The 27,380-nt window shown below is 33.7% G+C and overlaps 2 protein-coding genes, 1 long non-coding RNA gene and 1 pseudogene across 4 annotated transcripts; 3 read left to right on the plus strand and 1 right to left on the minus strand.

Moving 5' to 3' along the window:
- Positions 1 to 104: 104 nt before the first annotated feature.
- Positions 105 to 1,544, plus strand: LOC120153707. Its single transcript, XM_039165613.1, has 4 exons — positions 105 to 147; positions 381 to 618; positions 1,319 to 1,434; positions 1,472 to 1,544. The coding sequence occupies exons 2-3, from the start codon at positions 397 to 399 to the stop codon at positions 1,430 to 1,432; spliced, it is 336 nt and encodes a 111-aa protein (XP_039021544.1). The 5' UTR covers positions 105 to 147; positions 381 to 396; the 3' UTR covers positions 1,433 to 1,434; positions 1,472 to 1,544.
- Positions 1,545 to 2,825: 1,281 nt separating this feature from the next.
- LOC120153722 (cyclin-L1-1) lies at positions 2,826 to 18,145 on the minus strand. 2 transcript variants are annotated; one of them, XM_039165623.1, is made up of 10 exons: positions 18,136 to 18,145; positions 16,106 to 16,115; positions 6,149 to 6,325; positions 5,966 to 6,047; positions 5,555 to 5,695; positions 5,303 to 5,472; positions 4,072 to 4,345; positions 3,322 to 3,742; positions 3,179 to 3,217; positions 2,826 to 3,090 (listed from the first exon to the last, which is right to left on the minus strand). In XM_039165623.1, exons 3-10 carry the CDS (start codon positions 6,298 to 6,300, stop codon positions 3,020 to 3,022), a joined length of 1,350 nt encoding a protein of 449 aa, XP_039021554.1. In that variant the 5' UTR covers positions 6,301 to 6,325; positions 16,106 to 16,115; positions 18,136 to 18,145; the 3' UTR covers positions 2,826 to 3,019. The 2 variants fall into 2 exon arrangements, with proteins under 2 accessions (XP_039021554.1, XP_039021555.1); XM_039165624.1 differs by lacking the exons at positions 16,106 to 16,115; positions 18,136 to 18,145 and adding an exon at positions 6,820 to 6,897.
- LOC120153725 lies at positions 7,425 to 9,515 on the plus strand (annotated as a pseudogene).
- On the plus strand, positions 14,342 to 27,380 carry LOC120153726. Its single transcript, XR_005518818.1, has 3 exons — positions 14,342 to 14,481; positions 27,003 to 27,149; positions 27,243 to 27,380. It is a non-coding gene; the product is annotated as an uncharacterized LOC120153726 (long non-coding RNA).

A 27,380-nucleotide genomic window follows, 5' to 3' on the forward strand; every position in this document is an offset into this window, starting at 1 on the left:
TCAAAAATGGGCTAGGCCTATTTTAACTAATAATATGGGCTTTTCATCTTTCTTCTTTCACGTTGAAATAAAAAAGACGAAAATTGCAAATAAAATATAAATACGAAAGCCGAAAAGAATATTTTTTAAGCTCTCATCTATACGAAGGTAATTCTTTCTCCAGTTATCTCCAATTGGGAACTTGATTATAGGATTTTCTATCGAGTTTTTGTGTTAATCTTTAGTTTTGTTCAGTTTAATTTCTGGGTTTGTTTTAAAAGTAAAATTTGTAAGGGTATGATATCGACCAGACTTGTTAACTTCTTCATACTATTCGATAAAATGCCTGAAAGAGTGTGTTATGATTGCTTAGTTTTGACATTGCGATTTCCCCCCCCCAGACTAAAAGGCTTTACAATGGGTTCTCAGCAAGCTTTGAAAGCATTCGAAGCATATCGTGACATCCTCAAAGCAGTGAAAAAACACATTGGAAAAGAAGAGTATAAGAAGCATTTTAGCGAGTATATAACAGAACAGTTCAGGAAGAGCAGTCAACTTTCAGATCCTTCTTTGGTTGCCCAAAAGATCAAGCTTGCAAATGACTATACTTATTTACTTAACGGCTTGCATCATCACAAGGTAATTGCTATCTTTCACTGCTTTCAATTTAGACTCGCTTATCTTATTTTGTCTGCTATGCTTAAACTCCCTTTTATTGTTGCTGTTTTTCATGTTTCTTTAGAATTTCATAAGAGTATGTAAAGTAACATTATTTAATTCATTAATAGTTTAATTCTAATCATTAAAAGATATTGTTTATATTTATATTGATATGCCTTCTTGCTTTCTGTTTCTCAAAAATAAAACTGCAAAACCAGTAATCAAAAGGAATCTAAATCTTTAGTTTAGCATTGTTGGAACAGTTGGACTAGGCTGTAAGTGTGGGATACAGGTTTTGTGCCTAACACGGGTATCTTCAATTTTTTCAAATGTTTTTCTGGGGATGGTTCTTGGAAGACCATATCCTCTTGTCCGTATCCGAATTCCGAACATATTGGATAATATTTTTGGAAATGTGGCATTGTTTCTGTAAGATATGTCGATTGATTAATACGAGGCTTTCTTTTCAGCTAATGATTGATAGAGAAGGCATTAAGTACCCGTCATCGGTTTCTCTAATCATAAAATAGTTATGATTTTCCTGTTTTCTCTCATCCTTCTTGTATGGACTGTGTTATTTATATCATTTCCTGTTACACCGATCGCATCATTTGTTTTTACGGTTTTTTCTAAGAGAAAAGGATGTGATTTTCTTCTGGTTTTGTTACTTATGTGGCAGGAATTATTGTTCTCTTACAACATAGCGGTAGACAGGTCAGATGAAATGAAACGAGTGCTTGGAAAATCAGCTGCGAGTGTTGGCCTTAAGCTTCCTGAGGTTTTTCAGGCTTGATACCATTGGATGATCATTTTCTTCATCTTTTTTGTCTAGATTTTGGCTTCGCGACATTCTATAAATATCGGAGATTCAGCTTGAGTAGAACAAATTGAAATCCCGGTTTTCTCAACTTATTTTCGTATCATGTTTGATTGAACTTGTTAATGCTGCTTGAGCCTTGAAGAAGTGCCCGAGACATTTGTTGGTTCCTATGAGACACGTTCATGATTTATCCTCTGGGAAATGTTCTGCATGATGTGTTGTAATTCGTGCTCGAAACTCTTGATAATAACGACTTTTTCATCGTGAGCACATTCATCTCGTTTGCGTTTACTCTTCGTACATCTCGATTTCCAGTCGGGAATGTTTGGATTGAGGTCGTTTTGTCGACATCATGATCATGAGTTTTGCATGTTTCGGAACACAACATGATATTATCAAAGCATTCATACCAACAGAAATCAACTACAAGCATTAAAGATCTATAATTGTACCTAAAAATATAGGCGAACAGGAGGCATTGGAGTTGATGCTTGTTCCGATGCTCGAATCAATATTTGTTCAATAGATAGAGACGAAGTAAATACAGTTTGGTAAGCGGCGAATACCCTTGGCCTCTGTTTAAATTGAGTTTTTTTCTTTCTTTCTTTTTTTTTAATTATGTTTGAGTTTATAACCAATTCTAAAATTATAATCATCATATATCATGCTTAAAATTCATATGAAACAAATAAAAATATATTTTTAAGAAACAAAAATTTGATTCAAAATTAATCAAGGCTCAATCCATATTAAAGAGTGCGATAAAATATAAAGACAACGTTCTAATCATAAAATAAGTAATAAATTTATAGACAGCAATTCAAATTAATTTTTAATCCAGTCTCTTTGATAAATATCATTGGCTACATATCTCTTTACTATAACTACTACAAAATTAAAAATAGAAAGACAAAAAAAAAATTAAATAGATTAATGTATACCTATTTCAATTGCTTTTTATTCTTGACTATTGATAAATGAACTTTTATGAAAAAATAACAACAATCAAAATAAATACGTGATAATTTTTTGATTACATTTTTCATGTCTTGATTACACCACGAGTCATAATAACAAGCGAGAATTGTCCATGGATTAATTTTTTGACATTTAAATATTAAAAAAAAAACAATCTTCACTGACATTAGTATTCAAAGTCCAAACAGTCCCCAACTAAAATTCAATGTTAAAAGGATGGTCGACGTCTCTAAATGTCATGGGTTTTAACAATAGCGACTACAGTATATTTAAGAGTTTATTGTCATATGATTGGGTATTTAAAACAGGTAATACCACTTGTGATAACCCTAAATTAATAAAAGAAACTCAAACTCGAAAAACTGTTAAGATGGTCACAAGAAGCCATTTGCACAAGCAAAATAAAAAAATTGGATGTTTATCTAACAAATTCAGACCAAGAACGTTTAATTCCGAAAACAATACATAAACATATGTTAGCCTTCATTTCAGCACAAGAGACAATAGACATTTTGAGTAAACCTGGAAAGAAACTCTCATGGCTACAAGGAAGCAAAGATGCAAAGCACCTTGAAGATTGTTCTAAGCATACGAGTGATGTCTGTGACGGTCTTTCTCCCTTGAAGAATATGATGAGCCACGATAATCACGGTCTGAAAAAATAAAAGGTTTCAGACGGTGAACTAATCTATAATTAGCATATTGTGGTAGTTGAAACGTTGTAGAAAGTTAAAAACATACCACGTGATGAGTGGTGCCTGGATTTTTCAGAATGCCCCCCTGGTAGAAAATCATAGTAGTTGCTAGTTAGACAAATTGCATGCGAGTTAGTAATCAAAATCAGAACATAAATTCACTCCCGTTACATGAATAAAAGAAACAACCTGAATCCTTTGTTCTATCCTTTGATCGATGACCTCTATCCTTGAGTTTATCTCTGTCCCTTTCAGTCTCATCTCGCTCTCTTTCCCTGTCAGAATCTCTGCCTCTGTCACGATCCCAGGCCTTTGCTCTCTCCCTGTCTCTTTCTCTGTCCCTCTCCCTTTCCCGTTCCCTGTCCTTGCTCTTCTCTCCACTTGATTCTGTCTTATGCTCAGACTTGGATTTATATCTGGATTCCTCTCTTGCATCACCCTCTGTGGGCATGCTCTTGGATTCATCATCACTCTTCTTAGATTCTTTCAGCTTGTCAAGACACATTTTAATTTTAGCTTCTTTACCTCCCTCTGTTTCCACATCAGCCACTACCACATTGATATCGTAAGCATTGACATTATTATCAGCTAGCGGACCCGGGGGAACTTCCTGCAAAACAGTGAGAGAATTTCACTTCGACCTTGACTCAATTACCCTAAAGAGCTTGTTTATGTTGAATGTAACTGTAACATATCATAAAGTTCTGGAATTCGTCAATGCTACCCTCTTTATTTCATGCCATATGTGTAGCTATTACATGGCCATAAAATTAGAGGCCTAGCAGAGCACCTAGAGAAGACATTAGCAGCACTTTCTATATATCACATGCGCTTGGATATATAATAAAAATTCAAAAATATATATCTTAGCAGGCACATACTACCAGTGAAACTTAAAAAAAAATGGGGAAATTGTGAGAAACTAAAAGTCGGATTAACCTTTGGAGTCGGATGAGATTGTGAATCCGCAGACCTGGTGGAAAATGTAAATGGTTTTCCATCCTTACAGACAGGAATGTATTGAGCCTTGGGAAGGCTGTACAAATGTGCCAGAACCCTACAAACCTCATCAATCCCAGACTTCTCCGCATCAAAAGCCTTCCACCATGGTGGGTTCTCAGGAAGGGGTACTTGGAACCTGCGTGCAGCAGCATATACGACCCCACATGCCACAACCTCACTCTTGAATCGAACGCACAAGATTGTACGTAAGCTAGTGCAAAGAGAGTTGACAAACAAAAATACAGGAAAAGTAAGTTCCACCAATAGAAAGAAAAATAACATGCTAGTGGTTCGATGTGCAGATAATTGACAGCACGAACTTAAAATGAGATACAATAGAACTTCCATTTAAATAGAAAGAATCCTTTTATAAGCAGTAAACACTAGCAGCGACATTTTTAAGGCAATTCATTGATAATGTTACCCAAATATGGAACTAGAAATATCTACTCCCGCGAGAACATTTAATGCAGATGATTCAAACTATTATGCTCAAGAGAAAAAAAAAAAAGAACATATATATACTACCTGCAATCCGAATTTCAAGCAATTACAATTTAAAAGTACACCATCAACATCTATTTCTATGTCAATAGTTGGCATAAATCACTGCTAGATATTTATTAGTATATAACAACTAGGAATTCAAAATTATCTCAATGTAATCCTTATAACAATCGATTTGTAATCAAACATTTATTTTTTCATTTTATGGTTTCTAAAATGTTGAACCTCTTCTAAGGAGTTGGTGCATAATCCAATATATATCCGAAACTCCCCCTTTCTAGGAATGTCTTTTTTCCAATTACAAAAAGACAATCTCAGCTCCACAAACATTATGCTCGATGTTAGATTTTTCAAATCAATGCTCCATGGTTGTCGGCTGAAATTGTTAGGTTCACAGGAAGGTTTGTAACATAGCAATAAGAACACATTCCAATATCTGTCTCCAAAATTACCAATTGGGAACTCAAGTTGCTATCTAAACTCAAATATAAACCAATCATAACAGGAAAGCCATTTGGGTTTACTTATGAACATTTAGCATATAGAATTAATACTGAAAACAGCAAGTCAATATTGATTATGTAAATAACTAAATAAGCAAACAAAACATGCAAAAGAAGAGAAACACCGTGAATGATTGGTGGCTGTGTTGCAAAAATACCTATCATTTGCTAGATTCCATGCTTCCTGCCTCAACTCAGGTGGTGTTCCAAGGGTTGCAAGATAGTTTGATATGAACTTATGAGGATGCTCAACATGGCAAACAAAACCCATCTCTTTCAGTATGTGTCTTTCTGTTCTGCTTAATTCTGCTTTCAAGTCTGAAAATTTCTGCAAATAACAAACAAAAATACGAAGTGCTCTGAAAAGTAAGTACTGCATTTGTCCAGATATGTGAACTTATCACTCTCACCTTTGAATATAGGTCCAAATGCTCTATCAGTAAGTTCTCTCTTCTACATTCCATTCTGTGAAAAACTATTATTACTTGCCTTGCTCTCCTAGGACTTTCCTCTAATTTTGATGCAAGCCATAAAGAGCTAGCCGCAACTATCTACAAAGAAATTAAAATATCAAAAAAGGATAGATTTTTTCACCTTTTTTCCACTTTTACCATAAGGAGAAAAAGGAAACATATTTCCTTAAGCCTTAAAGTAATTAGGCCGAGAAATCAGTAAGAAATACCCACCATTACAACTCAAATGTAACACTACAAATTCTTCGTACACAAAAAACAAAATCACAGATAACTAACAATAATTCTTCTCTTCCTTTCAATTTAATAAGTTATCAACAGCCAAAGAAATTATTAAAGGAGATTAACCTTGACATCAAAGCGGGCAAATGACTTCTTGCAATAAAAACGATGGAAAAGAACCTGGCCAGTGGCCATAACAGCTTGGGGCCTGTAGGTACAAAATTAATGAAACATCAAGTAAGCAGAAAGTTCCTTATAGTATGTGATTTATATAACTAAAATTTAAAACAAAAATAAAGAAATAGTTACAATTTAAGTAATATTCCACTTTCTTGGATGAGATCACAACCATAGATTCTTAGTGTAATTTCAGTTGCTTCATCTATGCCATCTTTAGTTGAAGGCGAGTTCTTTAGCTGCTCATCTGTTAAGTAGAAGTTGTCAATCACCGTATAGATCATTATTCCCTTAACAACCTCCTATTAACTGTCACAAAATGAAAACACAAAAGTCCAATTTCAGTATTCTGACTGTAACCAAAAGGTCGCCTATTTTGCTAAACTGATAGCTTCCTAAGAAAATATATATTCAACAGAGCAAATAGATAGATAGATAGTCTGAGATGAGACAGCAATAAGAAGTAGGAACGAAAGCCAAAAATGATAACTCAAAACCTCGTTACTAGAGAAGAAATCAAATCTTCAAGTTTAAGTCTAGGGTTTTAAAAAAAATTAAAGAAGCCCGAAGGCAATAGGAAGCTTGAGTCAAGACCTAGAGGAGGAGAGGGGTGAGCAGTAGGATCCAAATTCCAAAACAGAAAATCAAGTATAGCAGAGAGCAGATATAACACAAACCGAGCCATAACTCAAAATCTCATGATTCAACTAGAAATCAAATCTTCAAGATAAGTTTAGGGCTCCAAAAAGCATCTTATTAAATTTTATGGACAGACGGAAGATTGAAGGCAACAGAGAGCTTACGTCAGGCACTGGCGGAGGAGAATTAAGCCGATAGAGAGGCTTGTTTGGCTGAGAGAGATGAGAGTATGTCGCGAATTCACAAAGCAAATTTAAAAACAAAAATCATGTTATAAATAGTGATTTTGTAAAGTTAATAAACGCAATTAATTAAAAAATAATACTACTTTTCTCTTATATTATTATTTTTCTTTCTTCCATTTTTCTCATTCTTATTCTAAATCATAAAGCCTCGCCCTCGTGTACAGAGATAAATTCATATTTTCTATTTATAAAAATAAATATTTGATCATAAAAAATATAGGGTAAAATATATAAATAGTCTTCGAACTTTTAAGATGCTTGTATTTTGGTCACCCAACTTTTAAATTTATAATAAAATCATCAAACTTTAATTCGTTTTCAATTTGATCCCTGTCATTTACTGCCGTTAGTTTTTGCTGATGTCGCACTTAACCCGTTAACTTTTTCTAACGTGGCTGCTGCTGCTTCTTCTTCTCTCTTTCTTCTTCTCCTTCTTCCTCCTCCTCCTCCTAAAATCCCACGACTTTGCTGGCTATTAATTTTCTTTCCCAATGGCAATGGGAAGTGATAGCAGGTACAAACCAATGGGGATCGATTTAGTAGCGGGAGGCAAGAGCAAGAAGACCAAAAGGACTGTTCCCAAGTCCGATGATATTTACCTCAAGCTTCTCGTCATGGTCTCACCATTGTCTTCATTTCCTGCTAAAAGAATGTTCATTCTTTTTCTGTTTTGAATAAATGATTTTATTTTTATGTTCGGCCTTAGCTTTACCCTTTCCTTGTGAGAAGAACTGGGAACAAATTCAATTCTGTTCTATTGAAACGCTTGTTTATGAGCAAAGTTAACAAGCCTCCACTCTCTTTCTCTCTCTCTCTCGTCTTGTTCAGTTCATAAAAGGAAAGGTAGTTATATCTTTATATTATAAGAAAATTTCTGGGTTTTTGTTTAGGATCTTTGTATAGCCATTGGTTTTTGGTTTAAATTTTTATCAGCTTACTTTGCGGGCTCCTTTGGGTCAGAACACGGTATGCGATTTCTTCAAGCATTTGTTAATCTTGGGACCCTTTTTTTGTTCAAATTATGTATATCTATTGATTTTTGTTTGCATTGGAGTTATGATTTATCAAATACTCATTCTTGCTTCTGAATCATGGTTTCCAGAATCGGATCGATTAACGAACTGATCATGTTACCGGTTTATTGGTTCAACCGGTTGAACTGGTCTGACCGGTCGGAAGAACCAGACGACGTTATAATTATTTAAAAAATTAAATAAAAATACCAAAAATATTTAATAAAAAATAATTTTTTATATCACAATTCATATTCAAAGCAAGTCATAACATATATAAGTTAAAAACCATAAAATCAAGTGAAACAAAATGATTCAAATTAACTACAACATAATATTTAAGATAAAACATATTAAATAATAAATATAATTATATAACTATAATTAAAAAATAAATTTGATGCTAAAAAAATCATAACAAAATGATATTGTTTGGTTTAATTTTTTTTTAAAAACAATCTAACGTGGCTAAAAAACATAGAAGAGCATCCCAAAAGTCTAAGGAGTAAAAATATGAGAACAAAACAATCTCACATTGCTAAGAAACATAGAAGCGCATCACAACTAACTTCTATAAATAATAGAGGTAATTTGACATTCAAAATCATGGAGCCTTTTGGTGAGCATTGAGTGAACTATTCTTTCACTTCAATCAAGCTCGAATTTTAGGTTTCAATCGAGCTTCTAATTTTTTTTTTTTGAGTTTAAGCCTTTTTGAGTTCAAGTTTCAATATTATATTTCGAGTTTGAGTTGAACTTGATAATTTTTAGCTTGTGAGTTTGAGTTGAGCTTACTTTTAAAGTTTTCAAGTTCGAGTCGAGCTCAGCAATACTCGAGTTCGACTTGGCTCGTTTAACAAACGACGTTGTTTGGTTTAATTTAAAAATAAAAAAAAAAACAAAAATCCCGGTTTTTCCCGGTTTTCCCCGATTTTCCTGGTTTTTTCCGGTTTTCAGCCGGTCTGGTTCGAACGGTTCAACGGTTCTGACCGGTTCACTAATAGCGGTTCAATCGGTTTAGATTGAACCGGACTCAGCAACGGTTCTCGATTGAACCAGCCGGTCCAGTCCGGTTTTCAAAACAGAGAATCTGAATTGAAAGAGTTGATATCATTTGATTCTATGCTTGAAACAAATGAACGTCTAAAGAACATAATATGCTGAAACTTAGCTCTTTGCAAATGTGAAATTTAGTTCTGTGGATATTGATGCTCTGATGGATATATACGGTATTGTTAATTTATTTGTTCTGAGTCTTTGTCTGGTAGTATAACTATTTTAATCATTCTTCATTTGAATGGTAATTGTTTATGGTTTAACTTTTCTCCGCCTTTTGTGTATATCAACTTAGAAATCGATATACCATTTTCTTGGAATTCTAGAAACGGAATATGTTTTGTGTAAGTTTTAGCCATCAACGTGAAAGTGGATAGTGTTGCTTGCCTTAGAGCTGGACTTCTCAGCTTCTGCAGACTGCATGTCGTTTTTTCCCTTCTGAAAGAAGAATATGTCTGCTACCGGCATTTATAAGATGTGCTTTGGGTGGAATTGCAGGTTCTTCTCAGAGGACCGAAGAATGGCCGTGAAGCAGTTAAACATTAGTATTTGTTTTGAGGATTGTCTTCCATTGAATTGAATTTTGCTGTGCTTTAGGTTTCCATGGTATTTGTTTGATTATGGAATGATTTGTGAGTTAAAAGCTGCTGGGATTTTCACGATTCTCTCCAATTCGCAAATGGAATAAAGAACACTTTGCCGTAAAAAAAACATAATTGACTGGATTTGAACTTTTGCAGCAAGGTAATCCATGGGTTTTGAGGCTAATTGCGATTGCTTGCGTTTCTTTGGTTGCAAAGATACTCTTTCATGGATTTGAGTTAGGTTTTAAGTTAGGGGAAATGTATAGAATTATGCAATTAAATAAGTTTAAATATTAAATTAATGCGAAAATATGATATGAATAAAAATGATGATAAAGTGAGTCTATTATAGGGACAAAATTGATCTTCAAGCCTTCAAAGTATAAGTGAAGATCCATGACTGAAAATATATTATCATAAATTATTAGTCATTATTAACGTATTACAACAAGATTTAGATTGTGCTCAATAATTCATGTTGATAACTTAGTAGAGTGCTTGTACTATTTCAATATGGGATCTAATTGTGTCTAACCTAGTTCGATTAATGATTGAAAAATGACCCATACTTTGTGAGTCAAGTGTTTTTATAGTGTCGTATTAGGTGTGTATCTTACTTGTATAGTGTCATAATTAATTTGATAAATTCAATTATTTAATAATAAGTCATGTGTGTATTAATATGTTTAATTTGTTATGGGCAACCCAGATATGATGTATAATAATTTCCAACCTTAATATTTTATTGTAAAAAGGTATTAATTTGAGGTGCCTCTATTTTAAAAAAAAATTAGGTCATCCTCAAATTATTATTTGTATCTAATATAGTCCTCTAATTGACTACCAAGATTCCAGATGAGTGGAGACAATCTACGGTGATACCAATCTATAAGAATAAAGAAGATCTCCAACGTTGTGGCAACTACAGAGGTATTAAACTACTCAGCCATACCATGAAGATATGGGAAAGGGTGATAGAAGCTAGGTTGAGACAGATTACTAGGGTTTCGGAAAACCAATTTGGCTTTATGCCAGGTAGGTCTTCTACGGAGGCGATTCATCTTCTTCGACGGCTTATGGAGAAATATAGGGAAAAAATAGAGATCTTCACATGGCATTCATTGACCTTGAGAAGGCGTATGATAGCGCTCCCTGCGATACGATCTGGAAGACCTTGGAAACGAGACGGATCCCAACTGCTTATATCCGGGCGATTCGTGATATGTACTGTAGAACTACTTCATACGTCAAGACTACAGTTGGCAACACCGCGCCATTCCCGGTGAAAATCGGACTCCACCAGGGGTCGGCTCTTAGCCCTTACATCTTCGCCTTGATTATGGACGACATCTACTGTGCGACACCAGACGATGTCGCATGGTGTATGCTTTTCGCTGATGACATTGTCCTAGTTGCTGAAACAAAGACTGAGCTGAATAGTAGACTGGCTACCTGGAAGACTGCTTTAGAAGAAAACGGTCTAGTGATCAATATTGAAAAGACTGAGTATTTATGTTCAAACTTTAGTGGGAACCAAAACGATGAAGATGTAGAAGTATGCATATAAGGACATGTTCTCCCCTCAAATGATTATTTCAAGTACCTAGGGTCTATGATACATAAAGATGGGGGTGTGGATGATGACGTTACACACCGTATAAAGGCGGGATGGCTAAAGTGGAGGGCTGCTACTGGAGTTTTGTGTGACAAGAAGGTGCCTCTAAAACTTAAGGGAAAATTTTATAGAATGACAATAAGACTAGCGTTGCTGTATGGATCAGAATGTTAGGCAATCAAGAAGGATCACGTAAGGAGGATGAAGGCTGCAGAAATGAGAATGCTTCGATGGGCATGTGGTAGGACTCTGTGGGACATGACACCAAACTCTGCTATTAGGATGTTCTTGGGGGTGGTGCCTATACCCGAAAAATTGAGGGAGGGAAGACTACGGTGGTTTGGGCATGTCCTTAGGTGACAACCATCGGATGCGATCAGGAGGGTGGAGTCGATTACAGTCGACGGTGCCAGAAGGAGAGGACGACCAAGGCGGAAGTGGGAAGACTGCTTGAGATTTGATTTAAATGATTTAGCCCTTACTGAGGACATGACCTCTGATAGGAAAGTATGGAGACTTAAGATCAGGGTAACTGAGTAGTACAGATCACATCCATAGGGTATATCATCTATGTCTTCTTTTTATGCATTTGTAGTAATTTCCATGACTTCTTCTTTTTATACGTTTCTGTCATTGGAATTTATGAAGGCTTAGAACTACGGTAGCGGAGTAGTGTTGCTTTAGTTTAGGTTTTAACACATTTGACTTTATTCCTTCTCGTTGCTTGCTATCGTTGAATTTTGTGTATCATTTACTTCAAGTTTTGCTCTTTTTAAATATTAGTCGGGTCTTACGTTTCTGTCTATATGCAGAGATTTTTATGCAGGGATTTATTTGCAGGGATTACTTCACATTTCAGACGCACATATGTAGACTGTATATGAAGACTGTTCAACTATTTATTTATTTATACATGCATGGCATTTCTATCTTTACTTTTAATTTTTCTAACTGCCGGAGGTCTTCCACGGAAGCTGCTCTCAACCTGGTATTGGGGGCAGCCTACTACCCTACCTCCCCATTACCCCATTGCATATGAGAATAGGGTTTTGTTGTTGTTGTTGTTGTATAGTCCTCTAATTTAGAAAAATAATTCAATGTAGCTCTTTGATAAACGCTTTTCGTCTTTGACATCTATGATGTTAATGTGGCACTTCACGATGCTGACGTGATGATTCACTGGCGTGATGATTCACTGGCGTGATGATTCACTGTGGTTGGTGCCATGACTAATGACCAGTGCTGGATCCAGAAATTTATAAATGGGGGATCAAAATTTTAATTTTCTTTCTTAAAAATAACGGGGTGCAAAAATTTTATTTTTTTCATTTTTTTTAACATATTATAATAAATTTCATTTTTTTCCTAAATAATGGGATGCACTTGGCCCCCTATGGGGCTTAGTGCATCCGCCCCTGCTAATGACATGGCAAATAGAATAAATTAATATTTTTGCTCGAGTTAGAGTGCCAAATCGATTCTTTTTAAAATTCATGCTCTTTAGTTGCATCTATAAAAGCCTATTAGAGCATGCTTTGATTTGATAAAATACTTATCATTGCACCTTCAGATTGTGCTCTAAAACATGAACTACTCACTCTACTTCTATACTAATTTCTGAAAAGCTCATTATCTTCTTAGTCTACATTTTGTTGTGTGTATCATACATATTTATTTTATATTAGAGTTGATTGTATTGAAGAATCGAGAGATGTAGCAGTTCATCCGTATAATAGATGATAATCCCACGACTTGATTATTCTATATATCATTTTTATATTTAATTTTTAATAGTTTTTCACTATATTTCATTAAATCTTGGTGCATTACATCATTTTTATAAATTGTATACTCCAAACATCACTTTCATAAATACGATAATCTGAAATTTATCTCTTTCACTAATATGATAATATGAAAATCATAAATTTATATTATTTTAGGATTAAATAACATATTTTGTACAAGTTATAACAAATAAATTATGCCTGCTAATTTAAATTTCATATTTTGATTTTATTTTTAGATAAAATATCTAAAATAAATAAATAAAATTTTGAACTATTTTTAAAAATTATTTCAATGACTAATATAACTAGTATGATCTAATCATACCGATTAAATAAGTGCAAAATGTCATAACACATAGGAGTATTTACTTTTTACTATTATGATTTAGGCTTAATATAAAAATAAGTGCTTAAACTATATTAAAAATTAACTTTTGATGTCTAAAGAATTTTTCGCTATCAATAGATACTTAAAGTTTTCTCCTTACACTTTTAGGACCTACCATTAAATGACACGTATCACGTCCAAATTTTTTTAAATAATTTTTTTAAAATAATATTTTATTTTTAAAAAAATCTTGACGTGACACATATCACTTAATGATTTTTTAACTGTAAGCGCCAAAAAATGTAACAAAAAAAACTTTAGGTACATATTTTTAACAAAAATTCTTTAGTCACTAAAACATTTTTCGATGCATTCTTTAGACACTTATTTTTGTATTAAGTATATGATTTAATTTTTGTTCTCTCATTTTTTAAAATCTTGAATTCTAGACAAACTAAGAGCACTCATATTTCTTTATCCTTCTCCTCCATTCTAAGTAAGATTATGATTAAATTTATAATTTATAATTTATTATATATATATATATATATATATATATATATATATATATATATATATATATATATATATATATATATATATAATTATATATTATCATAGAATTGCTCGTCCAACTCAATTAGTAGAGCACAAGGCTCTTAACCTTGTGGTCGTGGGATCGAGTCCCACGGTGGGCAATTCATAATTCTGACTGCTGGAGGTCTTCCACGGAAGCTGCTCTCAACCTGACGTTGGGGGCAGCCTACTACCTTACCTCCCCTCATCTTACCCCATTACATATGAAAATAGGGTTCAACTACTTTTATATATATTATCATATTTTAAAAGTAGTAAATGAGCAACATAGTTAAAATAAAAACAATGAAGATTTTAAAAGACACCATTGTTGAATTTTGAAAATAAAGAAAAAAAATGGCCGCCACACTCGAGAGTTGACCCAATTCTTCTTTCCCAATAGGCGTGTGCTGACCACGGCGTCGTTTTCTCGGCCTCGTCTTCATAAACTACCGTGAATGTTTCTTCTTCTATTGTAAATGCTCTGTATTGCCACCCAACTCTCTCGCCCTCCTATTCGTTTATCTGTCTCCATTCTTTTCATTTCTTTCTTAAAAGGAAAAGACCCTTATTTTCTCTTTATTTTTGCTCTCCTTGATCCTGGGCTCCCTGCTAAAAGGTACAAATCTAATTTCAGTTTTTTCTTGGGGTTTTGTGATAGAATTTTAATAACTTCGTTGCTTGTAATGCTTTTTGTTTGTTTCTGTCGATTCCAATCGTGTATCATTTATTGTTCTTCGATGGTTGTGTTGTAGATTTCCCTGTGCGTCTTCTCAAGTTTACTATTTCTTTTCTATGAAGGACATGTAATCAGTGTTTTTCTTCTTATCAATTTCTGAGAATTCATCCGAGTATTCTTTTGAAAGGAAATTCTTGTTTTTGTTGAAATGATAATGGCTTTTTTTAACCTAATTAGTTATTAGATGAAGTCTTTGGACGAGTAATTGCCTAATTGGTCAATCTGCTATTTGTAAAAGCTTCAGTTTCATCCCCCATTATTGAGTGCTTTGGCTTTAGTTTAAGATGACTCATATCAATTGTTAGTGTGATTCGCAATGCCTTTACATTCATTCACGAATTACTTAGTGAATTCCATGTGCTTGGTTGAGTCGAGGTTTTGAATTTGTTAGTGTCTTCGACATTTTTATCTTTTAAAAGCTTTAACTCTTTCATTTTGCTCTGGATTGGACTGCTTTTATTTGATCAAACATGCTTGGTTTCACTTTGTAATAAAATTAATATTGATTTGTTATTCGGTTTTTGTATGCAATCTTAATCTATTCATACATGTATGGTTCTTTTGATGGTAATTTAGAGGTGGCAAACGGGTCATTCAAATCGGGTTCGGTTCGAGTCATTTCGATTTAAACTTAATTCAGGTCAGGTTCGGTAATGACTTAATTCAGGTCATGTTCAGGCCGGATTGAGTCATTTCAAGTTTCGATTTTATTTGGGTCTATAGTAATTCGGGTCGGTTTGGATCGGACCGGGTCATTTCGGGTTTTGGGTTTTTCGGGTTTATAGTCTGGTTGATTCGGGTATCGGGTCTGGTCAATATTGGATCTGTAGATTTCGAGTCGGATTAAATCGAATCAGTAGATTTCGGGTCATATCAATATTCAATCAATTATTTTCGTTTTGATCAACTTTGGATCTTCATATCAATTCAAGTTGAGTTAAGTACAAGTCAAATTAAATATATATAGAATTACTGATATATTTTTATAAATAATGTGTCTTTTTTTTTTTGAAAACAAATCTTATCATTTGTGTTAATTTTCATTCAAATTCAATTATCATTTTGTAGACACCTATTTTCTTAAAAGATATAACTAACAAGAGTTTCTTTCCTAAGGGGACTCTTCCACCACCATATCTTTTAAATCAACTACACCAACAAACGTGCAACAACCGGGTAAGGAGTCTAGTTACATTAGGATTCTATTGTTGATAGGATTCTAAGAATAGTTAGTTTTTTTTCACTATAAATACATGTAATCCTCCCCATTTGTAAGACACGGATTGTGATACGAAATACAAGCAGAAATTACAAGCAATCTTAAAGTGAAATTAGAGTTTTTTTTTCCTGCAAATTTTCGAAGAGAAATACAAGGTAAATATAGTATCTTTTTCGAGTTTATGCTTGCATGCTTGTGTCTTGTTACATTTTGTATTCGAAAAACATCAAAGAAAACGATTTTTTTTTGCCGATGAACAGGGGTAATCTCAAGGGGTAATCTCACTCTTGGTCCCCTCTGTTTTTTAAAGTATTTAATTGCCCCCCAAAATTAATGTTTTCTCTTCAAAATTGGACATTCACGTTTCGATTCTTTCGATTTAGTCACTCTTTGAAATCCAACTTTTTTTCTCATTTTATTTATTGTATATTTTTTATTATATTTATTTACTTTCACGTTATTATATATACACATTTTTTTATGTTTACTATTATTTTATTATTATTATTTTCTCATGTTTATATATATATATATTTTATTTATTTATTTTGTCTTCCTAGTGTTTATTTACACACATATATATATTTTTTCTTTTCTTACCTTTATTTATTTTATTAATATTAATATTAGTATATATATATATATATATATATATATTTAAGTATACTTTTCTTTCATTTACAATATTTCTCTATTTTTGTTTCGAATTATTTATATTATATTAAATTTTTTCTTTTATATATATATATATATATATATATATATATATATTATGTCATTATTTATATGTATAGAGATGTATTATTATTATTTAGTTATTACGTATATTTTTTGTTATTATATTTTGTTCTATATATTTCTATATATATTTCTTATTTTTCTATTATTATTTTTATTTAATACTATGTACATCTTCATTTTTGTGTGTTTTATCTTTTTTTTATCTAACGTGTTTCTTGACTTTTCAAGGGTGTTTTTTAAAATAATCAGAGGTAAGTAATCAAGGCCAAATTTTACCTTTTAATTTAAACTTACAATTTTCTTAATTTAAAACAACTGGAAATTACGTAGTACCGAAAGGGCAGTTCAAGGGTGCTAACCCTTCCTTGACTGTAACCGACTCCCGAATCCGACATGTCTCTGGTAAAACGCAGATCAAGTAAGAAATAAGGTATATGGTCTACCTATTTGTTTTAAAATAAAAGATCGGTGGCGACTCCAATCCATTTAATCTAAGTCGAAGCCCAATTCCGGGGCCCAACCGAAAGACGGTTGCGACAGCTTGGCGACTCCGCTGGGGACCTTCAAGTAAGTCAGACTAAGGTAATTTTCAGTTGTCTTTTCAACGAAAAGGGTAAGTTTAAATTTTAAGGTAACATTTCGATCCTTTTTGCTTACTTTTGATTATATTTTTTCGAGTAAATAGTTGTACTAACTGTTTCCTCAATGATTTCAGCCCTTAAAGTCTTTTTTCATCTAAGGCTCTAAACCCGAGCTCCGAACCCGTTTTAAGTGGGGTGAAAGCGACGCATTCGTGTGAATTTATTCACCGCATATGCCTAGCAAGTATCCTTCGGGATTCATATACCTTATGTCTTCGTGTGAATTTATTCTCCGCATAGACATAAGAGAATGTGTCCTCTTGAGTTTAACTTAGTCCACATGAGCATGTGATGGGTTTAGGACTAAGGGTCTGGCAAGCCCAAGGGGGCACCAGCAATGAGAACTCGGGTACCGTTTTTATAACCTAAACCGGGATACTTTGAAGAATTAGAGCCTACCCCAGAACCTCATTTCCAAACCTAGGATGTTTGAATTATTTCATGTTTTACTTTCTGCTCAAAGCATGCGAACTAGACAAATATGCGGTTAGGATTTATTTGAAATTAGCATGCGGGATAGAAATCATGTCCGAGTAGGAATACTAAGCATGTTCGGGTAGATATCATGTGGGGTAGGATTTTTCATTTTTTTATTTTGTTTTACTTCACTAATTTTTTTATTTTCTCTCTTTTATTTTATTTCCATCATTCAAAAGAGGTGTTGATCCACAAAAAACGTGTTTGTTAAACATGAATAATCTGCATTAATGGACAGAGGGGTTGTAATACAAGAGATGAAAATACAGAGGACAGTCTACAGGGCGACTATGTATCACATTCAATCCAGAAGACGTGGTACCCGCAATAGAAGAATATGTCACTTTGCTACATTGTAAAGGACTTCGAATGGACCGGAATTTACACTGAGCACACTAAAGTCAAATTTTTGAGAGGAAAAAACTGTAGGGGCAAGACGAGGAAAAAGTTACTGACCCGGAGATTCCTTTCAAAAACTACAAGAACAAGATGAATTCCAGAAACAAGTCGATAAGCTTCGGATGGAGGGCTTCAATGGCACTTTCGTTAGAAACAAGCTCGGCAGAAAGTGAAGGTCGGAGATGCAGTCCTTCGAGACCTTTTTTGGGGCAAACAACTTGTCGACAGGATATTCAATCGGTGACAGACGAATGCAGAAGACTAGTCAACATGTCAGAAGCTGTTAGGATATTTTTGTCTCTTAAAAGATAAAATACTTTTGTCCCCAATAAGGATTATTCATAATAACAGGCACATTTTTTGGATCAATGCCTCGAGCATTTCATGCATGATGCATCATGCATTTAGACATATTCTGCATTTTATTTATTTTCCTTGCATTCACATCAACTAACAGAAGAATGTCTCAATAAAGGAATAAATACTGGATACACCGCCTCAAGCGTTGGACACACATCATCCGCATAACATCCGCTTGAAAAAGAAAAGACAAATAGAGGCCAGAATCGCTCAAATCGAGGAGAACATGGCCAAATTGCACAAAGAACTTGAAGATAAGATAAACCAGAGTAGTCTGAGTATTCTGACTACAATCATGAAGAACCAAGAATCTTTGGTTGATCAGATCGTTGCCAAGTTAGTTGGCCTACAACAGACCAGTGCGCCTGGGACAGGTTCACCGGAAGGGGTAACTATACCACCTATCCCACAAATGGTTGTCTCACCTGAAATCTTATCCGGATTACAAGGGGACTCATATGCTATCAAAGGGAAAGCCATATCTGGTGCAAATATACAAGCTTCCGCGACCAACACTCATCCGGAAGACTATCACATCCCAGATTTTGACGAGGATGATAAGATAAAGAAGATGGAAAAGAAGATCAAGATGTTAGAAGATCAAATGAAGATGGTCCAAGGGGACCATAATTATTATGGAGTGGATGCAATGGAGCTGAGCCTGGTTCTAGATTTGGTGTTTCCACCAAAGTTTAAAGTTCCTGAGTTTGAGAAGTTCGACGGGAACAGCTGCCCTTCAGCCCATATCACTATGTTCTGTCGGAAGATGACAGGATATGTAGGGAATGACCAACTCCTGATCCATTGTTTCCAGGAGAGCCTGTCCGGTTTAGCTATCTGGTGGTACAACCAGCTCAGCCGAACTCATATCAAGACATGGAAAGACTTAGCCAAGTCTTTCTTAGAACAATACAAGCATATCGACGATATGAGACCAGACCGGGTTATGCTACAAAGCCTGGAGAAAAAGCACAATGAAAGTTTTCGACAATACGCACAACGATGGAGGGATCTGGCTGTGCAAGTTCATCCACCCTTGGATGAAAAGGAAACTAGGAAGCTATTCGTACAAACCCTGAAAGTGCCTTACTTCGGGCACCTGGTGGCAATCACATCGGGAAGTTTCTCAGATCTAGTTATGGTTGGAGAGATGATCGAGCTAGCTATAAAACAAGGAAAAATTGAGGGAGATGACTCCAGTAAGAAGCCTCCCATGAAGAATATCAATAATGTTAGCACCTACAACGCCAACAAAGGTGTTACGGTCTCCACTGCTGTTGTACCATCCGGTACTTCTAAACGAATTCAGAAAGAACCAAGGCAAGAAAAGATTTGCATCAGTCCAATCCCAATGACGTATGAGGAGTTACTCCCAACGTTAGTTGAGAAAAATCTTGTGACCCCGGTCCAATCCAAACCTAGAGAGGCCCCATATCCTGAAGGCCATGATATTAACGCCGTATGCAACTATCTTATTGGGAGCTCAGGGCACACCACTGAGAATTGTGGGGCATTGAAACATAAGGTCCAAGATCTGATCGATTCAGGGGCTTTCACTTTCAATATGTAATGGGGCATTCTGATCGAGAGTCATATGGGGCATCCATTAAGAATTTTGTTGCATTATCAAGCATATCATCTTGTTTGAACTTGTTTTTCTTTCGTACTTCTTATGCGTAAACATTTTTAAGTCACTTGACGTTTAAACAAAATGCTCCCCTCTTAGGAAATGAGCAAATTTTAATCTTGAATTCCTTGAATATCACCTTAATTAAAAACTGTTTAACAATTGAGGTTATAAATCTTTGACAAATGACAAGATTGAACCCTGCAAAACAAAGACCCCTTGGTCCTAATTTAAAAGATACATCAGATTACATGTTTTTCTCTTACCAAGCTAAGTTTTCTCTTCTCATGAAGAGTTCATCCAAGGTCTGGCATTCAGATATGTATTAAGAGCGAACAGAATGGGGCAACTAACACATGATATTGCAAAACTAATTGGTTTATACCTTTGTTTATGATGTTCAGTGATGATAATGATCTTCATAGATGTAATAGTCGAGTAAGCAAATCTAGTTTAGGTCAGTTGTTTGGAAATTGAACTCTAAAGATGAGATCCCTTGACTTTCAAAAAACACCTAGACTATAATAGGTTCTTCTTGACAACCTTAAGAAATTAAATTCGTAAACCTGATCTATTCCACTAAGGCAATTGGTTATAGAGGAAACTCGAAAACCCTGGCTTTATGAATAGATTATGTTCAAACTATGACACTGCTCGGACACTTGGCAATTGGGTGTTTGCTCCACTGCTTTTGTCAGACCAAAGACTTTGTGATGGGACAAACCCTTCGGTGATTTATCCCTCTAAAGCTGAGCTATTCCACTAAGGCAATTGGTTATAGAGGAAACTCGAAAGCCCTGGCTTTATGAATATATTACATTCAAACCATGACATTGCTCGGACACTTGGCAATTCGGTGTTTGCTCCACTGCTTTTGTCAGGCCAAAGACTTTGTGATGAGATGAACCCTTTAGTTAAACCTGATAAAAATGATTATAATAATAAGCTGTCCCTCTAAAGCAATTGGTTGAACGCCCCGGCTTATGGATTCGGCTAGCCAGACAATGGCAAATAAATCAAATTTTCTAAAAAGAATTTTCGGTAATAATAGACTAAGGGAGTTGAGAAACACCTGTTATAGTCAAATTCACACGAGCACCGATGCCATGATCTTCACGATAACCAAATCGATGAAACAAACCCACCTCTAAACCAACTTTTCGATCTTGATATTTGTCAAAGATTTGCAGCTATCAAAGATTAAAAGAGTGTTTGATTCTTTTGATATCCAATGAACTCATGTTTTATGATTTGCTTCAATTGTGAAACCTAGAAAGAGGTAACATTTTCAAAAAGTTCCTTTTGATTTTTTTCAAAATTTTGAAAATTCGAAAAAAGAAAAGCATTTTCAAACAAGATAAGTTCTCTGGAGCATATCTTGGAATTCAACAAATAATCGCTCCGAAGCTCAAGATCGAAAATGAGGCAAAGGAAACCATTTTTGGGGCAAAATTTGATAGGGGAAGGAAAATTTGTCTTGAGGTCTGCAAGAGTACACCCTGGTGGAAATGAAGACAAACTGAGTCAGAGATAGAATGAAGACTACACACACAACCATTCCCCTCACATCTCAACATATACATCAACATGTACATACATGATGTATGAAATTTGCATCTTTGCATTCATCATCATGAGCAATAAAAACCTTGATTTTTTTTCTCTCTTGAGGGCAAATTCAACAGTAAATAAATTTCATCTTGGCATACATCAAACATCCATTATCATGATAGTTACATCCCGATACATTTTACAGATCTTTTAGGAGAAGATGGGATTGTCTTGCTTAAGATAGTCTCATTTAATGCAGATGATTATCTCACTTGAGATTATTTTTCTTAGAACAGACTTTGTCTCACTTAAGACTGTTTTACTCGAAAGAATATTTATTTCCCTCAAGATTGTTTTTCTTAAAACAAGATTTTATCTCGCTTGAGATAGTTTCCCTCGAAACAGAAAGTTTTTGTCTCACTTAAGACAGTTTCTTTTGTCTCATTAAGACAGTTTCTCTTTAAACATAAACATTGAAAACATTCCCTTGAAATGAATTTTGTCTCTTGAGATAGTTTCCCTTGAAACAAAATTTGTCTCCCTTGAGACAGTTTCTCTTGAAACATAAACATTGAAAACATTCCTTGGAACAAAATTTGTCTCCTTGAGACAGTTTCTCTTGAAACATAAACATTGAAAGCATTTCCCTTGAAATAAATTGTCTCTCTTAAGATAGTTTCCCTTGAAACAAAATTCTGTCTCCCTTGAGACAATTTCTCTTGAAACATAAACTTTGAAAACATTTCCCTTGAAATGAATTTTGTCTCTCTTGAGATAGTTTCCCTTGAAACAAATTTTGTCTCCTTTGAGACAGTTTCTATTGAAACATAAACTTTGAAAACAGTTCCTTGAAACAAAATTTGAATATGTTTTACATTAAACAAATTCGTCTCTCTTGAGACAGTTTCTCTTGAACAAATTTTGTCTCTCTTAAGACATGTTTTTCTTAAAACAAAATTTGTCTCCCTGAGACAGTTTCTCTTGAAACATCAATCCTTGAATATGTTTTTTTGTGTCACCCTTGATACAGTTTCTCTTGAAACACAAAATGAAACCTTTGAAATTGTTTCTCTTGAAACACAAAAACCTTTGAAAATGTTCTCTTGAAACACAAAACCTTTGAGATTGTTTCCCTTGAAACAAATTCGTCTCCCTTGAGACAGTTTCTCTTGAAACACAAAATCTTTGAGTTTATTTCCCTTAAAACAAAATTTGTCTCCTTGAGGCCGTTCTCATGAAACAACATTTATCTTTAAGATCGTTTCCCTTGAAACGAATTCTGTCTTTTTTAAGACAACTTCTCTTGAAGTATCATTTAAACCGTTACACTCAGCTCAGGCACATACTTGGGATGGTCGAGAAACATTTCTCAAATCAAAAATAGAATGTGCACATCAGATTTGAACATTGAAGAATTCGAGATCAAGGATCAGAACTGAAGATTCCAGAACTAAGATTCGAGAAGCAACCGGAGATCGAGATTTCTCTCCTGAGCCCAAAAATAACATATGTTGCATATGCATTTTAGGCATACCTAAGAGCATTGCATCCATCTTATCACATATATACATAACTTTTTCAGGTTTTAGCTAGAGCCAATTTCAACTTCACAGCGAATGATATTGGACTCAAGACAACACAAGTTCAACTTCACAACGAAGGGACGACTGGTTGTCAACAAACAATTTCCCAATTTCGGAGCCAATTTCAACTTCACATTGAAGGGCATTGGACTCGAGACAGCACAAGTTCAACTTCACAACGAAGGGACGACTGACTGTCAACAAAACAATTTCCCAGTTCCAGAACCAACTTCAACTTCACGACAAAAGATATTGGACTCGGAACAGCAGGACCTGAATCGAATTTCAACTTCACGACGAAGGATATCCAATTCTCAGGCTCAACTTCATCTGTAACACCACAACAGATTCACGAACAGATGGACACAACTTCATCTGTAACACCACAACACCAAAGTCTTCAAGACGAGTTTCAGCTTCACAACGAAGTATATTTGGCTAGAAGACAATCCAAGAGCTACTTCCAGTACTCTGAGTTCGATTTCAACTTCACGACGAAGGATTTCAGGCTCAGAATTTTCCAGTTTTGACTCAATCGCACGACAAGGGGGTCATTTCATATTGACAAATCATTTCAAGATGGATTCGACTTCGCGACGGAGGAGCCATCCGCAACTCAATTCGACATGGAGTTATTCTTCGACTCCACTGAACGAAATTTGTGTCTTTTTATCTTTGTCCTTTTTGTCCACGAAAAGGACAAAGAGGGGCAGCTGTAGACACCTATTTTCTTAAAAGATATAACTAGCAAGAGTTTCTCTCATAAGGGGACTCTTCCACCACCATATCTTTTAAATCAACAACTACACCAACAAACGTGCAACAACCGAGCAAGGAGTCTAGTTACATTAGGATTCTATTGTTGATAGGATTCTAAGAATAGTTAGTTTTTTTTCACTATAAATACATGTAATCCTCCCCATTTGTAATACACGGATTGTGATACGAAATACAAGCAGAAATTACAAGCAATCTTAGAGTGAAATTAGAGTTTTTTTTTCCTGCAAATTTTCGAAGAGAATTACAAGGTAAATATAGTATCTTTTTCGAGTTTATGCTTGCATGCTTGTGTCTTGTTACATTTTGTATTCGAAAAACACCAAAGAAAACGATTTTTTTTTGCCGATGAACAGGGGCATTTTTCGGGATCTATTTTTATAGATCTAGCCCCCGAGGCTTCTTTTCTTGAGAAAATACTTTGATTTTCGGAATGGGTGTGAAAAAGGGGTAATCTCACTCTTGGTCCCCTCTATTTTTTAAAGTATTTAATTGCCCCCCAAAATCAATGTTTTCTCTTCAAAATTGGACCTTCACGTTTCGATTCTTTCGATTTAGTCACTTTTTGAAATCCAATTTTTTCCTCATTTTATTTATTGTATATTTTTTATTATATTTATTTACTTTCACGTTATTATATATACACATTTTTTTTGTTTACTATTATTTTATTATTATTATTTTCTCATGTATATATATATTCTTTTCTTATTTATTTTGTCTTCCTAATGTTTATTTACACATGTATATATATTTTTCTTTTCTTACCTTTATTTATTTTATATATAATATTAATATATATATATATATATATATATATATATATATATATTATTTAAGTATACTTTCTTTTCATTTACAATATTTCTCTATTTTTGTTTCGAATTATTTATATTATATTAAATTTTTTCTTATATTATATATTATGTCATTATTTATATGTATAAGTAGAGATGTATTATTATTTAGTTACTACGTATATTTTTTGTTATTATATTTTGTTCTATATATTTCTATATATATTTCTTATTTTTTCTATTATTATATTTATTTAATACTATGTACATCTTCATTTTTTGTTGTGTTTTATCTTTTTTTTTATCTAACGTGTTTCTTGACTTTTCAAGGGTGTTTTTTAAAATAATCAGAGGTAAGTAATCAAGGCCAAATTTTACCTTTTAATTTAAACTTACAATTTTCTTAATTTAAAACAACTGGAAATTAAGTAGTACCGAAAGGGCAGTTCAAGGGTGCTAACCCTTCCTTGACTGTAACCGACTCCCGAATCCGACATGTCTCTGGTAAAACGCAGATCAGGTAAGAAATAAGGTATTTGGTCTACCTATTTGTTTTAAAATAAAAGATCGGTGGCGACTCCAATCCATTTAATCTAAGTCGAAGCCCAATTCCGGGGCCCAACCGAAAGACTATTGCGACACATTTATTGATTATAATTTAATTCAAACTCGACCTATAAAATACATTAGAGTTTGTGATATTTTTGTATTGACTTGGACTGAAAAGTTTATGGTATGATCTATTTGATTAAAAAACAAAATTTTAATTATAAATTTTATTATCTATTAAAATTTTAAATTAGATATTTACCGTTTAATTATAAATATAATATTTTTATTGAACTCAAAAATAATAATATACTATTTATGTTTGAGTAAATATTATTCTAAATATATTTATAAATGATATTATATTGTTATATCATCAATAATATTTTAATATTAACTTATAAATAAAAATAGATATCTCTATATTGTAAAAGTAAGATTGTGTAGTATAAAAATAAACTATTTTTATATTAAATTTAAATAACCATATTTTTTCATATTGCATATTGGGAATATGGTTTTGTTGTTGTTGTATATTTTTTCATATACAAAAGAATTAAAATAATTTGTGAATTAATTTAATAGTTTTAGAAAGTTATTTTAGTAGTTCAAAAGTGAAATATTAAATTAATAATGAATTGAATCATATGACCCTAAACTAAGACTCTTATTTTAAATTAGTTTTTAAAATTTTAAATATTACAATTTCATCCTTAAATTATGACTCTCATTCTAAATTAATCCTTAAACTTTTGAACATTCAAATTGCATCCGCAAACTATGAATCTCATTCTAAATTGGTCCCTAAACTTTTTGATCTTTCAATTTCATCCCTAAATTCATCAAAATATGTAATCCATTTCAACCATAGTTTAACCTAAATTTTATTTTCTCAAACATATAATAATATAACTTGCCTAATGATTTTATTAACAAGAGATGTGATTAGTATATATGAATAATTTAGGATAAAATTGAAATATTCAAAAAGTTTGGAGATGAAAACGAAATGTTCAAAAGTTTGAGGACAAATCTATAACAATAGTTATAGTTTAAGGATGAAATGGAAATGTTTAAAAGTTTAGGGACTAATTTGAAATGAGGTTCATAGATTGAGGGCATATAATGTAATTAACTCATTAATAATTCATAATTTGATTTAAATAAATTGAAAGTCAATTTAATAAGTTATTTTAATATTTTTATACATTTTAACTCAATTATCGGGTTAAAATCGGGTAAATGTTCAGTTCAAATCGGGTTTGGATTAATGAAAATTAGGTTACTTTCGGTTCAGGTTATTTTCGGTTCAATTGCTTTCGGTTTAACTAAAATTCGGGTCGATTTCGGTTCGGTTTGGGTTACTTTCGGTTTAGCTAAAATTCGGGTCAATTTCAGTTCGATTCGATTTTTTAGGTTTCGGGTCAAATTTGAACCTTTATGTTCGGGTAAATTGGTTAAGATAATCGGGTTCGGTCAAGTTTGTCAGGATAATCGGTTTACCTAATTTTTTTGTTTTTATAATGTATAGTTGTTCCGGGGTTATTACCAGTAACTGTCGATTTGCTCGAGCTTTTATGTGTATTGTTAACTTGTTATCGTGCTTGTTTATTGTCGATTAGGCATCTTCATTCTTTTAGCACTCTTAGATTTTGTTAATAGTTTTTTGTTTTTGTGCAGGTTACCTTCACAATGAATTTTCCCTTCAGCAGCACACACGAGGATTCTGCAACTTCTCAGATGGAAATCCTCAGTTGTCCATTTTTTAGAAACATTAATGAGCCGACTAACTTTTCTTTCTCGTCGTCCATGCCTTTTCCCATGCCGGTAAGATCATGGTTCATTTAGACTTGTGTGTCTATCATGAGCTTTTATGTTTCTTGAATCATGTTCTTTAGTTCTCATTAGTCTCTGCCTCAGGTACGAGGAGCCAAAGGTCCAATTTTCGAAGATGGACCCAATTTCATGGCATTCAGGATTTTCCATGGACAGGACGGAGTAGTTCCTCTGTCACAACGATCATCCTTGCATGCTAAGAAAGAAGAGCCGGAAACAGCC

The sequence above is a fragment of the Hibiscus syriacus genome, unplaced genomic scaffold (genome assembly GCF_006381635.1).
Source record: "Hibiscus syriacus cultivar Baekdansim isolate YM2019G1 unplaced genomic scaffold, ASM638163v2 tig00111105_pilon, whole genome shotgun sequence".
NCBI lineage: Eukaryota > Viridiplantae > Streptophyta > Magnoliopsida > Malvales > Malvaceae > Hibiscus > Hibiscus syriacus.

Coding starts and splice junctions, on each gene's coding strand:
- LOC120153707 (XM_039165613.1), top strand. CDS start 397: ATGGGTTCTCAGCAAGCTTTGAAAGCATTCGAAGCATATCGTGACATC. Junction 619..1,318: donor ACGGCTTGCATCATCACAAG/GTAATTGCTATC, acceptor CTTATGTGGCAG/GAATTATTGTTCTCTTACAA.
- LOC120153722 (XM_039165623.1), bottom strand. CDS start 6,300: ATGATCTATACGGTGATTGACAACTTCTACTTAACAGATGAGCAGCTA. Junction 3,743..4,071: donor AATCTCATCCGACTCCAAAG/GTTAATCCGACT, acceptor ACTGTTTTGCAG/GAAGTTCCCCCGGGTCCGCT. Junction 3,218..3,321: donor GGATAGAACAAAGGATTCAG/GTTGTTTCTTTT, acceptor ATTTTCTACCAG/GGGGGCATTCTGAAAAATCC.